At 40.3% G+C, this 14,374-nt stretch overlaps 1 protein-coding gene across 1 annotated transcript in view; it reads left to right on the top strand.

Annotated features, from left to right (window-relative positions):
- The window catches only part of Tgs1 (trimethylguanosine synthase 1), a 39,522-nt gene that overhangs the window by 1,911 nt on the left and 23,237 nt on the right, over nucleotides 1–14,374 (top strand). The window contains exons 2-5 of the mRNA XM_031366724.1: nucleotides 7,755–7,819; nucleotides 9,227–9,384; nucleotides 9,650–10,463; nucleotides 13,161–13,278. Of these exons, the coding sequence (XP_031222584.1) occupies nucleotides 7,755–7,819; nucleotides 9,227–9,384; nucleotides 9,650–10,463; nucleotides 13,161–13,278 (1,155 nt within the window). The remainder of the gene's footprint in view (nucleotides 1–7,754; nucleotides 7,820–9,226; nucleotides 9,385–9,649; nucleotides 10,464–13,160; nucleotides 13,279–14,374) is intronic.

The raw sequence follows: 14,374 nt of genomic DNA, 5'->3' as shown, positions 1-14,374 counted from the left end.
CCTGAGTAAAGGCATTTACCACCAATACTGCGGACCTGGGTTTGATGCCCAGAGTCCACATGGTGGAAGAAGAGAACCAACCCTAAAGATTTTTGGTTTTTGTTTTTGTTTGTTTTTTGGTTTTTTTGTTCAAGGCAGGGTTTCTCTGTGTAGCCCTGGCTGTCCTGGAACTCACTCTGTAGACCAGGCTGGCCTCGAACTCAGAAATCCACCTGCCTCTGCCTCCCAAGTGCTGGGATTAAAGGCGTGTGCCACCACCACCCGGCCAACCCTAGAGACTTTAAGACATGGTCTTACCAAGTGACTGAGTGGCTGGCCCCAGACTCACTATGTAGACCAGGATGATTTCAAACTCAGAGCTCTACCTGCCTCTGGCTCCCAACACTAGGATTAAAGGCGTGTGCCACCACAATCTGCCATTATATATTATTATTATTATTATTATTATTATTATTATTATTATTATTATTATATGTATGGTTTAGGGGTTTTCTTTTTTCTTTTCTTTTTTTTTTTAAGAGAATGCTAAAATAACAATTAGCCATACTTAAACATAAGCTTTTGTGTCCTTACTAGTTCCCAAATGTGAACCTGAAATTTTCTGGAAATGGCCCCAAGGCTAAAGTTTGTTTACAGTAAAAGCATCTTAATTTCCTATCTATCATCATGGGCTTCTCTGTAATCTTACTTAAATTTCTTCGTGACCCACTGAGCTAGAGCTTCAGAAGCCACCAGAAACATAGCTGGTGCCACGCACACTTTGCGTGACGACGGTATTTGAGGCATAAACTTCAAGGAAAGTCAGTCTCTTGTCTCCGCATTGTCGCCTGACACCCCAAACTCAGAGGTAGCCCAGATATGTCCTTGTACTTATGTGCTAGGGGCCCACAAAGATATCATTTCTTAATAGCTAGAAAAAGAAAATTCGGACATTGCTCTCTGACCTTCACCGGCTTTCAACGTCCTAGTCAAACCCTGGCTTGGAATGTTAAGCCATTCAAACTAATTGCCTCCAGCATTGTGGGTAGGGCATTAAAGTTTAACAGAAAGAGAGCATTGAGCATTGTAGATTGAGCATTCAGCAGCAGGCAGTCTGCATTCAGCATTTGGACTCACTCGCACTCGGACTAGAACCAGAACTTAGGTAGACTAGGGCTTAGATTCATGTAGTCCGTAGCCCCCCAGGCCCAGAGTGCTTGGGCCGGGGGGTGGGGGGGTGGGGGGGGAGTGCAGCATAAGAGATTGAGCATTCGAGATTCGAGCATTCAGCATTGAGGACTCGAGATTCAAGCCTCTATTCTCCTGGCTGGCGCACCGCAGCCTCCCGGGACTCTGGCTGGGACCACGTAGCCCAAACATACTCGGAGCCCAGGGGTGCTGCACCAGTCCAGAGGAGATGGCTGCTGTTATAGACCTAGTGTGTTTTAGATGGCCTCAGATGTACCTCGACTACTGATCTGCCAGATTTTTCATTTCTCTCTTTTGCAATGATTGTAAAAGCCTCGTCATTTTTGAGAAATACGCTCAGACCTTACACCACTCATGTCTAGTCTGTTTGTCAAAGCCGAATCCCATGCACACCTGGCCAGAGCCCATCATCCCACGGAACAAGGGACCCCGTAAGAAACCCCAGTCAGTGGCAGGCTGGTAAGTTAAATGAGAAACGATCCCCAAAAATGGTCTTTAAACACTCCGTTCACAGTTAGTGGCATTGTTTGGGAAGGAGGTAAATCCTTACTGGAGGAAGTAGATCACTTGGGCACACTTTACGAGCTCATAGCATTGCCCACTTCTAGATTGCATTCTCTTTGCTTCATGTTCTCAGTTGAAGATGTGATCTCAGCTTCTTGTTCCAGTTGCCAGCTGCCATGTCTCCCTGCCATTATGGACTCTTCCTCTGGAACTGTAAGCCAAAGTAATGTCATAGTTGCTCGCTCTCTGTCAAGGTGTTTTATCACAGCAACAGAAAGTAATTAGGACAGAAGTTGGTACCAGAAAATGGGCTGTTGCTGTGAAAAACCTGGCCATGTTGAGGTTTTGGTTTGTTTTTTATTATTTGTTTTTTCTGTGGTGGGTTTTTGAAGGAATGTAGAAGACTTTGGACTAGAAAAGAGGTTGGCTGCTATAAGCAGAGGTTAGCAGGCCCTTCTATTAAGAACCTGGTAGACATGAATTAGTGTTGAGAGGAAGACAGACTGTAGAGTCCCATCTCAAGAGAGAAACCAGACTTTCATATTAACTTATCCATTCCTTGCTGCTTTGGGAAAATCTAGCTATTTTCTGTCCGTGTCCTGAAAACTTGCTTGAAGCTAAAGTATTGAATTTGTTTCTTTCGAGGAGAAACAACCAGCAATGGCTTCTTAGGGCCTTCATGCAGGGGCTGCATCCATGTAGCATATTGCTTGGTTTCCCTCAGAGATTCTCTAAAAACATTCAGGAAGAATTCAGGACCCTTCACTCATGACTCCACAGCCAGTAACACATAGAAAACACTGCCAAGTTTGGCTGTGAAATTGAAATTAAAAGTCCAGCCTTATGACGTAGAGCTACAGAGTTTGGTCTTGCTTTGGTCCAGCATGTCCTCACTGTGCCCCCCATTTTTCTTTCTGTAACACTGTATATTGAAGTATATAATTTGGTTTTGATTTTCCAGAGGGTAACGGTTAAGAGAGTCTTCTAGAGTTTCAAAAATCTCAAATCTGAACTATAAATTCAAAATCTAAACCTCAGTTTCTACTGAATGTGGGTATTCATTGCTTGTCATTTTAAAAAGGACCACAGTTATAAATTAGGGACAGTCTAGACTTCTGTATATTTTGACCCCCTACTACTTTACTGACTGTCTCTTCTTCTTTCTTAGTCTTTTCCTTCAGTTTCATAGTTTAACTGCCCCTAGACTCTACACAGAGCTTGGGTTACTAGAAATGCTTTTTCCCATTCACCACCTGTTTATTTCTTTTAGACCTCTTTCCAAGGCCATGTCTCCAAAGAAACCTCTGTAGAGAAAGGTTGTCAGTCACAGTGGGGCAGAAAGTGCAGAAACAACTTTGTGCTGTCACCTGCAGCACCTGGAGGATTTCTAAGAGACAGCTACTTAGATGAAGATAGAATGTTTAACTTCACAGCAGAAAAGATTCTTAGGAAGCTGAGTTGGAGATTAAGAGATTTTTAACACAGAGGTAAATATGAATGTTGATAGAAAGAAGAATACATATAAAAAGGAAACACCCCTAAAGATCTGGGCTTCTCAAAAGTATCCTGCTTGTCTTTCTCCTTAGCTGTATTAGTTGTTGCTGTGACAAAGGACTATGACCAAAGCAACTTATGCAGGACTTTGTTTTGACTTATTTTCCAAAGGAAGAGTCCACGTCAGGAGGCATGGCAGCAGACAACTGCAGCAGAAAGCTGAAAGAGTACAGGCTAGAAGTGGGCAAGGCTGTGAACTCTTAAATCCTGCCGCAGTAATGTACCTTCTCCAAGAAGAATATACCACCTTCCTAAACAGGGCTGCCAACAATAGGACCAAGTGTTTAAATACCTGAGCCTAAAGTGGACATTTACCATTCAAACCACCACTTTGTGGCATCAGTAGGCTCATGGCCTCTGTATAGGTGTGGGTGCATACACTCATGTTTGCATAAGGAGACAAGAGAATGCCTAATGCTTTCTTCTTTCCCTCTCTGTCAGGCAGGGTCTGTCACTGAAACCCATAGCTTTCTATTTTGGATAGACTGGCCAGCAATCTCCTAGGATCTGCCTGTGTCTTGGCAAACACAGGCATATACAGCAAAGGCTCTTACTCATGAAGTGATCTCTTCATCCCCTGCCCACTCTTTTTGGCAACAGTGTTGTGATTTGAATGAAAATGGCCCCATATATTTGTATGATTGAATCCAATTAGTGGAACTGTCTAGGAAGCACTAGGAGTCTCACTGGGATGAGCTTTGAGGTTTCAAAAGCCTACACCAGACCCAGTCAGCCTGTCTGTATGTACATCCCTCCTTCCCCTTCCTGCTGCCTATGTCCTGAAAATCAGGACATAAATGCTTCATTTCATAGGAGTTGCCTTGGTCATGATGTTTCTTCAAAGCAGTGGAATAGAGACTAGAAAGAGAAAATGAACCTAGAATTTAACAATTCTGCTATAAAGAGGTCAAAAGAAAATACATGAAAAAAGTATTCCATCACCCTTAGACATCAAGGGAAATCTAAAATCCAAACTACATAGAGACTGCATCTAACCATACCATGATTGTCCTTAAGAAACAAGCAGCAGTCCTAGCAAATGTTTGTTATGTTAGGACTGAGTGAGAAAAGCCTTTTGGGACTATGGATGGAATTATCAATTATTAAAATCAGTATACAGGAGCCTCAAAATAATCCAGACAGACCATTTCTGGGAATAGACCCAAGAGAATCTAACTCCTCCACATCTTATAGAGATACCTGCTAGTCCTGTATATTGTAAGTAGCACTAATCATAGTAACCAAGTTATGGAGTTGATCTAGGCATCCATTAGCAGATGAAGGGGTAAATAAACTGGTCTGTATACACAGTGATACTAATCCATAAAGAACAATGAAGTTGTATCATTGAAATGAACTGTGGATAATCATCTTAAGCAGAACTCATCTTAAGCCAAACTCAGACAAGTATCAAATTTACTCTCATGTGGAATCTAGATTTCATGTATGTGTGAATATGTAGCATACATATGGCATAAGAAATAAAGTGGAGTACTTGGTGTATAAGTACAGTATTTGCACCAAACTCCTGTGCCACTGTAGCATGCAGAGTGGAGACTACTGGGGGAAAGGAAAGTGACTGGCAGGAGGGGGAGGGGAGTGTGGACAAGAGTAGACTTGAAATCCATCACTATATAATTATACTAGTAAAACTTAAGAAGAAAGAATTAAAATTCAGAAAATTTACTAGTGAATCTCTACAGTACTAGTTAAAAAAATAATAAGACCCCAGAAAAGAAAACTTGAAGCAGGAGAATGAAATGATTATATTACTTTGCTTCAGCTATCACATTAGCATTTAAAAAAAAAAAACAAACTTATCTGCAGTAGTGTGAATGGCTTGTAGGAAAAAAAACACTTAAAACTTTGTGCAGGAAGGAGATAATATAGCTTTGATTAAGGAGAATAGCAGTAGATTGCAGGCCAGTGTAGGCTTTATAGCAAGACTGTGTCACAAAACAATTTTTAAAATTAAAGACAGCAATAGAAAAGGGGAAGAAAGGGAAAAAAGATGTGAGAGGTTGTTGGGGATTGGCTTGAGGAATAAAGTAAGGACTGCATACACAGAAGAGTAGGGCCAAAGGTAGCTCATTTCTTCATTGCTACTTTTCACTGAAAGCCGGGTCACTAGCGAGAAAAGAGCTGTACGTGGGAGCAGTGACATGAGTATCATCAGCTTCATTTTGCTTTTATTTCGGAAGAGTCTGAAATACACAAGACTAGATGATATAAATTGAATAGATTGGCTCAGCACCTTGAAGTTTGTGCTGGTCTTAAAAATCTTAGCTATTCATCAGAATACAAAATATCTATACCACGAATATAAATTTGTATGCTTAGAATAAAACACGGGAAATGCTGAATTGGTAGTTACTGTTTTAGAAATAAAGTTGCTTATGCTATAAAATACATTCTTTAATTATCTTTATATAAACCATTTTAAGTAATATACATAGTTTACAGAAAATAATAAAAAGCTAAGGAGTTGGCTTAGTTGGTAAAGTACTTGTATGTGAGACCAGAGTTCAATGCCCAGAACCCATCCAAAAAGGGCTGGACAAGGTAGCCCATTCTTGTTATCTTCGTACTCAGAAGGCAGAGCTTACTGGCAAGCCATCCTGGAGCACTTGGAGAGATCTAGGCCACTAGCAGACTGTTTCAAAAAGAGACTGGACTGTGCCTGAGGAATGACGCCTTAGTTTATTGAGAGTTAGAATCCATTGCTGTTGTTACTACTGCTTTTCATACTATCTTTAATGTTCCAATGGAAGACCTTTTGGGGTAATTCTTATAGCCCGTCTGATGTTTCTCACATTGCCTTGTAAACCCAGACTTATCTTTCCAATTCCTAGAGCATCTTAGAACTTCTCCAAGAGCATCTTGGTTCTTTCAGTAGATAATAGTACTTGTCTCAAGCTTTTCTGTTGCTGTGATGAAAATATGCTGAATATCTTGCAACTTCAGAAGGGAAGGGTGTGTTGTAGCTGTCAGTTCCAGGTTATATCCATCAGAGCTGGCAAGCCACAGCAGTAGGAGCTTGAGGGAGTGAGTCAGATCCAGAGTCCCCAAGCTCAGATACATGCCAAGGAGTGATGCCACCCCTGTGGGTAGATAGGTCTCCTACAACCATAATACAATTAAGATAATCCTTACAAACATTCTCAGAGGCCTTTCTTCCAGGGAGGAATCTAAATTATGTTAGATTGACAATTAATAACTAACCAACCCAGAACTTTTAAACCAAAAGCTGTGTATTTGTTGTTCCTATATCTTCTCAGTACAGCTCTACAGTATCCATATGACCCCCAGTACATGTAGGAATGGGTATTTGCATCCATGTATACATTCAACATTTTTAACTGCTTCCATATGTACCGTGTACTTAATGCCATGAGTTTGTAATACTGAACCAGTATGTAAAGACCTCCTTTCTCCCGCAATCCATTTCCTTACTTGTTCATTGTAACCATAGTGGTAGCTATACTGACCCTACCTCCACCTGATACCTCAGTGTCCCATGAGTGTTGATAGACAAAACACTGATGCCTGTGTATGGCTCCACTCTTTCCCTCACCCATAGTACCTGTGTTCTGGTGAATAGTGGGACTAGCGATCATGTGGCCAGAGGACATTTGCACTTTATCTCCTTCCTGTTTACTGTTTTGTGAGTATCCATCTACTTTATGCTTCATAAAGTATCCCTTCAAAAACAGGATAGGTCAAGCACACAAGAATTTTATTTTGTGAAGTTTGTTATAAGTTCACCAGAAATTTAGTACTGGCCATGGTGGCTCATGCCTTAAATCCTTCTAGTTGGGATACTAAAGTGAGGGGTAGGAGGGTATATGATATCTCAAGTTCAAGACCAGGCTCTGCAACATGGTAAGACCCTATCAAAGAAAGTGGACACAAGGAGGTAGTTTTAGCTATAATTTGTAGTATGAGTTTATTAAATGTTCTGTAAGTTTATTTTAGTAATGAAATTTCCAATGATGGTAATTAACATGCAAAAGAAAGGTTGAGTGAGAGCATCATTATTCAACCTTTATACAGACCATGACTGTTTTGTCTACCATGTAATAGATATTACTTCCTGTTTATAAATACATTACAGTATATTCATAGCTGTATGTGTGGGTGAGCTCATCCTTTCTACTACTAGAGTATATTCAAATGTTACCAAAAACTTAGAGAATACCTAGTTGCTTGTGTGTAACAAGGAAAATCAAATTTCCACCCCCTTCAATGTCCAGGAGAAATTCCACTTAATTTTAATGATTAGCAATCATAAGTGCTATCATGTGTCAAGAAATGCTATTTTATATGTGTTATCAATTTTTGTAACTCCAGGGGAAATATTGTATAGGTGAGAGAAATGTATTAACAGGTTGCTTTTCTTTCTTAATTAGCTAATATAAAATATTAGCTAATTGATTCAGCATTTACTCCTTCTTTCCAGGTTTATAGTTCAACTTTTTCCAATGTGGATTATTTATTTTGCTTCACAGGGATCGAAAATTGTACAACTTGGGATTACAAGGCTACTATGTCAAAAGCAGTGGCAATAATGCAGGTAATATAGAGTAAGATGCATACACCTTCTTGGTAAAAATTAACTGTACTACCATATTCATGTATATAATTTATGATAATATGGTCTACTTGCTGGCATAAATGGTAAATAATCCTATAATCTCTCTACCTCTCTTATACACACACATGCACACACCGTACACACATGCATGCATGCACACACGCACACAGCTGTTCTTCTAGAGTTGCTATTAAAGTTCATCTTTTATTTTCCTGATTTTCTTGTTGTGTGCTGTCTTGGCTTAGACTTTCCAGTGTCTACCATTTCTTCCCAATTTGTAACCATTAGCCTGGAATTTTAACTTTTATTTTTTAATCTTTTTTAAATGGATATTGGCATTTTGCCTGCATGTATGTAAGTGTACTATAAGCATGCAGTACCCACAGAGGGCATCTTAAGGGAATCATGATTCTTGGGAGAGTCCAAAACAGAACATCGGATGGGTCCCCTAGAACTGTAATTACAGATGGTTGTGAGTCACCATGTGGGTGCTGGGAATTCAACCCTGACCCACTCTGGAAGTCCACTGACCCATCTCTGAAGCCTAAGTTTGAAATTTTGAAAAGTAAAAAACATGAAGTCTCTCTGTCAGATTTTTATAGTAAAGGTAGAATTAGGATGAATCCCAAGTGAACATGTACAGACTTTTTGACTGAAGTAATAAGACTCTACAATCCCATCATTAGTTACCATACCAAATAAAAACAGAATTTGGTCTGTGTCATGATTTTATACTCTCTCAGACATCCCTAGCCCCTTTAACGTTCCACATAAAAGTTCCTCAAAATGAACAGAACTGAGGCACAGTTAAAAGCCAGAGACAATCCCAATAAAGTCAATCATAGTTGCCTTCAAAATACTTTAACTTTCTAAAGAATAGGATAAGCCAAGGTTTCCTACTGTGGTGTACAAATAGAGATTCTGTAGGTTCTAGGCTCCTACTGAACCTGAGAAGCTGTATTACCCATGAGAGAACAACAAAATTAGTTGGTTTGTCTTTCTCTTCCTATGCTCACCTGAGCTTTCATAGTGTCATTGGATGCAACAGTGAGTGGAATGCCCTTCAGTATTTAGAAGGGAGTCTTTTCCTCATTGAAGAGCCTCTTTGGTAGAACTTCATACACAAGGGTTCTTTAACCATGTCTATTTCTGTTGCCTGAATCATGAACTTGGAGTGGGTTTTGTTTTCTCACTGAGGAGTGAGGGTGTGTGTGTTAATTCACATTATCACCAATTCTTATAATTTTAAAATATATAACAATAGCATTAATACAAGTGTGGGCAAGTCATGTAAGAGTTCTGGATCTCAGGTTCTTCTTTAAAATGAGGATAAGAAAACCTGCCTTTGCATTCCTCTACAATGAATCTAACAAATGCTGTCTGTAGGAGACCAAGTTACAGAAGAGGAGGAAGATGGTCATTCCAATGGCACTGCAGAGTCACATAGCCCAGATGAAAGTGACCTTGATTCTGAGGCCAAACTCATGAGAAGTATGGGATTACCAATTCAGTTTGGTAGAATGTCTACACATGAGAATTTTGAGGTATGAGTCTACTCTTACTATTTCTAGTCCTTGTTTTTCATAAAACAATGTAGTCAATAAAATTCATTCATAGTTAGAACACTTTACTCATATATATCATAGCTAAACTGCAAGTTGGGATTTGTCCCACATTTAACTTTCCTTCTGTTGAGTACTTGTAACAGTCACTTTTTGTATAGTAAAAACCCATGTTGGAGTTTGGGTGTGGTTTTGGTTGTACTAATCTTCAAATAGACTCAAACTTGTTACCATTTATCTGATGTAGGTGTCTATGAATGCAAGAAATAAAGCTAAAGTGAAGCAGAAAAGAAGAAAACACCGAAAGCGGTATTTCGATGAAATGGTTTGGGAATCCTGGAGAAATGACTATGAAGAAGATGACCTTGTAGTTTCAGATAATCCATCTTCAGTTGAACACTGTGAGAACAACAGAACATGTAAAATTGAAAGCAAAGCAGATACTGAAGCAGAAAACCTTCCTGTTGAAAATACACTGGCACCAAAGCTAGAGGTCCCAGAGAATTGGGAAAAGTACTGGAATGAATATGGAGAAGGGCTGTTGTGGCAAAGCTGGCAGGAAAAGTATCCAGACCAGACACTAACTTCTGAACCTTGGAACCTTCCTGATACGAAGGAAGAATGGGAGCAGCATTACAGTCAGCTCTATTGGTATTATTTGGAACAATTTCAGTATTGGGAAGCTCAGGGCTGGACTTTTGTTGCCTCACAAAACTGTAATGAAGATGTTTGCACATCTCACCCAGAGGTTGACCAGAATGCTGAGAGCATCCTGAAAGCGGATGTAACGACTCTTTCATCTACACCTGACATAGCTGAGGATGAAACCCTTGGCTCAAATGATAATGACCACAATGAAATTATTACTGGGATTAACAACATAACTCTGAGTGCAGAGGTAGTAGAACAGAGCCACTTAGATTCCTCTGAGCACTGTGACAAGCCGCTCAGTGAAATCACTGGGAAAGAGTGCCCTGCCTCTGGGGGAAGTGACTCCTGTAATGGAACACCCAAGGAAAGTGACAGTTCTAAGAACGGAAGCTCAGACCAACCAGCTCAAGGTAGGATTATCCAGACTCAGTCTGCTTAACACATGAACCTTAATGAATGTTTTTATCCCATCTCAATTTCATAAATACTCCTTCCTTTTGTACCTCTGTAGCCAGTAAAGGCGAGCCTGAAACTCTCTTGGAAAATCTACTTTACGGTGAACTTGCAACTTTTTCAGAACAAATGAATTAGAATTGGAAGCAAGCATTTGACAGGAAAATAAGTGCTTTGCTTAGATTACTAAACTCACATTTAGAAATGTGAGGTTGTATTAATACACAACTACATAACCAGACTGGAAGTTAGGATCCTCCTGCCTCAGACTCTCCAGTCCTAGGATTGTTGTAGTTTTGAACTAGTCCTGACCCCAAGTTTGCAGAGTTCTGTGGCTTTCTTTTTTTTTTTTTTTTGTGCTTCTACATTCTCCTTCCTTTCTGTTTTGATCCCCATCCTTTCTTATCTGACATTATATGGAGTCTCTGTTCTGTATATTCCTGATGCATCTGTCTTGGTTGCTTTCCTTTTGCTGTCAAAACCACCTTAAGGAAGGGAGTACTTATGTTCTCTCACAGTTGAAGGGTTGGACCCCATGACAGGGAGTTTAAGGCAGCAGGACCTTGAAGCAGCTGATCTTACTACAGCTGCAGTCAGGAAGAGAAGTAACCATTCATGCTCATACTCAACTCATACTTTTTGTGAAGTCCAGACCCAAGCACAGAAAATAGTGCCACCCACCTTTTAGGGTACTGTTCTCTTATGACAGATAACCTATTCAAGAAAATACCTTAAGGTGTCCTTAGAGACCTGTCTCCTACATGATTCTAGGGCCTGTCCCATGGACACTGACCATCACAGCTTCTCTACAAAGTCTGTATCATACTGGTCAGTGTATTGGGCTGTGTTCTGCCATATTTTACCCCTTTTATTCTCTTCCCTGGTTATACTTTTTTCCTTCTCCAAACACAGTGAAGCTTCTCTATCGTTTCCTTCTGTTGTCTGCACTACATGTGTTGGTCGGTTGGTATTCGCTCCTTTGAATTGTCTCTCAGGAGAGTGAGGAGTTGAGGTCTTAGCATATTTTCATTTTACTGTTAAGATCAAGGTATGAAATCTGTGTCACATTTCTACATTAGTGTGATTTGTCATTGGTTCTCTTTGTCATTGATTCTCTCCAGTCTATCCCTGTTTGCTTCTGAAGAGGCTGTGGGATCTGAGAGAATGGAGCCAATACAAAAGAGTGACTAAAGTCTCACGCATTAGCCAGCTTTCTTCAGAGCCTCAGATAATTTATACTCTGAGGGATAGAAAGAGTAGAGTGTACAGTCACAAGTACAAACCACATTGGCAAAAAGACATTTTTCTAGAGAGGCACAAAGAGTTACAAGACTTGTTTTCTTGGAGTTTTCTCACAAGCACTCAGAATTCTTACACAACTCCCTTCTTGCAACATGTTCTGACATAATGCTTCTGTTCACCTGTTGCTTGTTAACAAAATCTCAAAGTTGGATTTTACCAGTTCTCTGGAGCCAGATGTTGGGGTGAAAGCCTGGTAGCTCAGAGGAGCAAAGAAAGCACCCAGCTGACCTTCCTCCTCATCTGATGCCCCACAAGGAAACTCTCTTGCTCCATGCCTTTTCAGAAACCCTTCGGACTCAGTGTCTGTCCCTTGACTTCCTGGGTGTCTCTCCGTCCACCCTCCTGTCTCCCCCTTACTCTCTGGTTTTTTCCAGTATTCACTTCTTGTCAGCTGGTTGCTCTACCTCTTAACCTATGGTTGACTTCATTTAATCCTGTTTACAATAAACAGAAAGGTCTTGAGTTAAAGGTGTGTGCTAGGGCTGAGCCACCACAACTAGAAACAGATTTTTCCTGTAAATAACACAATCTCAGGGCTCAAGTGTGATCAAATATCCTGCAACACGTACCTTAAGAAATTGCCTTGCCAGAGTCAGTGAGGTGGCTCAGCAGGTGAAGACACTTGCCTGACAATGAGTTTGGTCTTTAAAACCCACATAGAAAAAAAGACCTACTGCCACAGGTTATCCTGTGACCTCAACATTCAGGTCATGGCTCCCTTCCCCTCCCACACTTGCAAAGATTAATTGATTTAAAGGAAAAAAGGATGTACCTGCCAACTGCAGCAGAAAGGAAATGCTGTACCTTGTGCTATAGATCTGGACAAACTAGCTTCGTTTTGCTTTTTTAAACCACGGTTGTGCTTCAGTTATGTAGGAGGTAAGGTTCTGAGAAGTTTATTATCAGGTGATTTCACTGCTGTGCATTCATCAGAGGACACTGAAATTAAGACCGTGAGTTGTAATGAGATCTCATGAGACCGGGCTCAGAGGTTTAAGAGCACTGGCTGCTCTTCCAGAGGTCCTGAGTTCAATTCCCAGCAACCACATGGTGGCTCACAGCCATTTGTAATGGGATCCAATTACAGATGTGTCTGAAGAGAGCAGCTGTGTACTCACTCACATGCATAAAATAAATGTTTAAAAAAAAAAAAAAACTTAAAAAAGACCACTATTGAGTGTTCAAATGTGCAGTGCCATCTTTGACCAAAACAAAATAACATGTGATTGTATGATTAGACCATGAAACCTTAAATCTTATAAGCACAGCCATAATTAATTAATTGCCTTTGAAAGTGATAGAGGAGTTGCCAGGCCTCAAGGAAAAGTACATTGTAATCTCATTCTCTTTAGAGTTGCAGGAGTCTTCAGGAACAAATACAGGTAAACATAGACCTCACCATAACGGGGCTGACGGAAATGAGAGTGAAGATGACCCGCCTGAGCGTAAGCCCAGCAAAGTGAAGAGAAGGTCAGTCCCATATTACCTCACCTGGCAGCACTACGCTGTAAGGAAGACCGGCAGACCCAGAGTCCCAGTTCTACCCCTCACAAATCCTAAATAAATATCTTAGTTCCTCATTTGTGAGATCTCTAAGTCTAGGGGAACTATTACACAGTAGAGGACAGTATCAGTGAAGTATATAACTTTATAACGTTCAGCCCACCCCACACATTAGTTGAATTTCTTTCTTATGTACATGTTAAGCTGTTTTTTGAAATAGACTTCAATCAAACGTTCTTGCTGAATGCATAGGGTTGATGAGACAAAGATAAGTTCTTTTTGTTTTTTTGTTTTGTTTTGTTTTTTTCAAGACAGGGTTTCTCTGTAAAACCCTGGCTGTCCTGGAACTCACTCTGTAGACCAGGCTGGCCTCGAACTCAGAAATCCGCCTGCCTCTGCCCCCCCAAGTGTTGGGATTAAAGGCGTGCACCACCACTGCCCGGCCAAAGATAAGTTCTTTACTTTGGTACTTATCTAAATTTAGAGTAAAGATCAACTACTCACTACAGTGCTTTTTCTGTTTACCACCTATACAATATAGTATACAATAATGTAAAGTCAAGTGTGTCCCAAGTGCCGGTACTGTAGATAATTAGGAAAGAATAGATCATTACAGAATTGGAGCATTAGATAGGTATATTTCTTTATGGCATATTTATGCAATTCTAGATGGGCATAAATCTTATGTTCCACATAAGATTTTTTTATGTTTTTTTTTTTTAAAGATTTACTTATTATAAGTGAGTACACAGAAGAGGGTATCAGATTTCATTATGGGTGATTGTGAGCCACCATGTGGTTGCTGGGATTTGAACTTAACGACCTTCAGAAGAGCAGTCAGTGCTCTTACCCACTGAGCCATCTCACCAGCCCCCCACATAAGATTTTTTTTCCTTCCATGTAGCAACTAGAAAAGTGATAAGCAAACAGAAGTCTGAATAGCTTAATCCATAAACGCATACCACTGCTTGTTTTGGTTGGCTGTACATAGGAACCTTTGCTTATTAGATATCCCACTAGTTACTACACGTTCCCTAAAAGTAGAGGGATGTATGCTGATATT

Source organism: Mastomys coucha, unplaced genomic scaffold (genome assembly GCF_008632895.1).
Source record: "Mastomys coucha isolate ucsf_1 unplaced genomic scaffold, UCSF_Mcou_1 pScaffold14, whole genome shotgun sequence".
In the NCBI taxonomy this organism is placed as follows: Eukaryota; Metazoa; Chordata; class Mammalia; order Rodentia; family Muridae; genus Mastomys; species Mastomys coucha.
The sequence above is the reverse complement of the archived record's forward strand: the minus strand, read 5'-3'. Positions and strand labels throughout refer to the sequence as shown.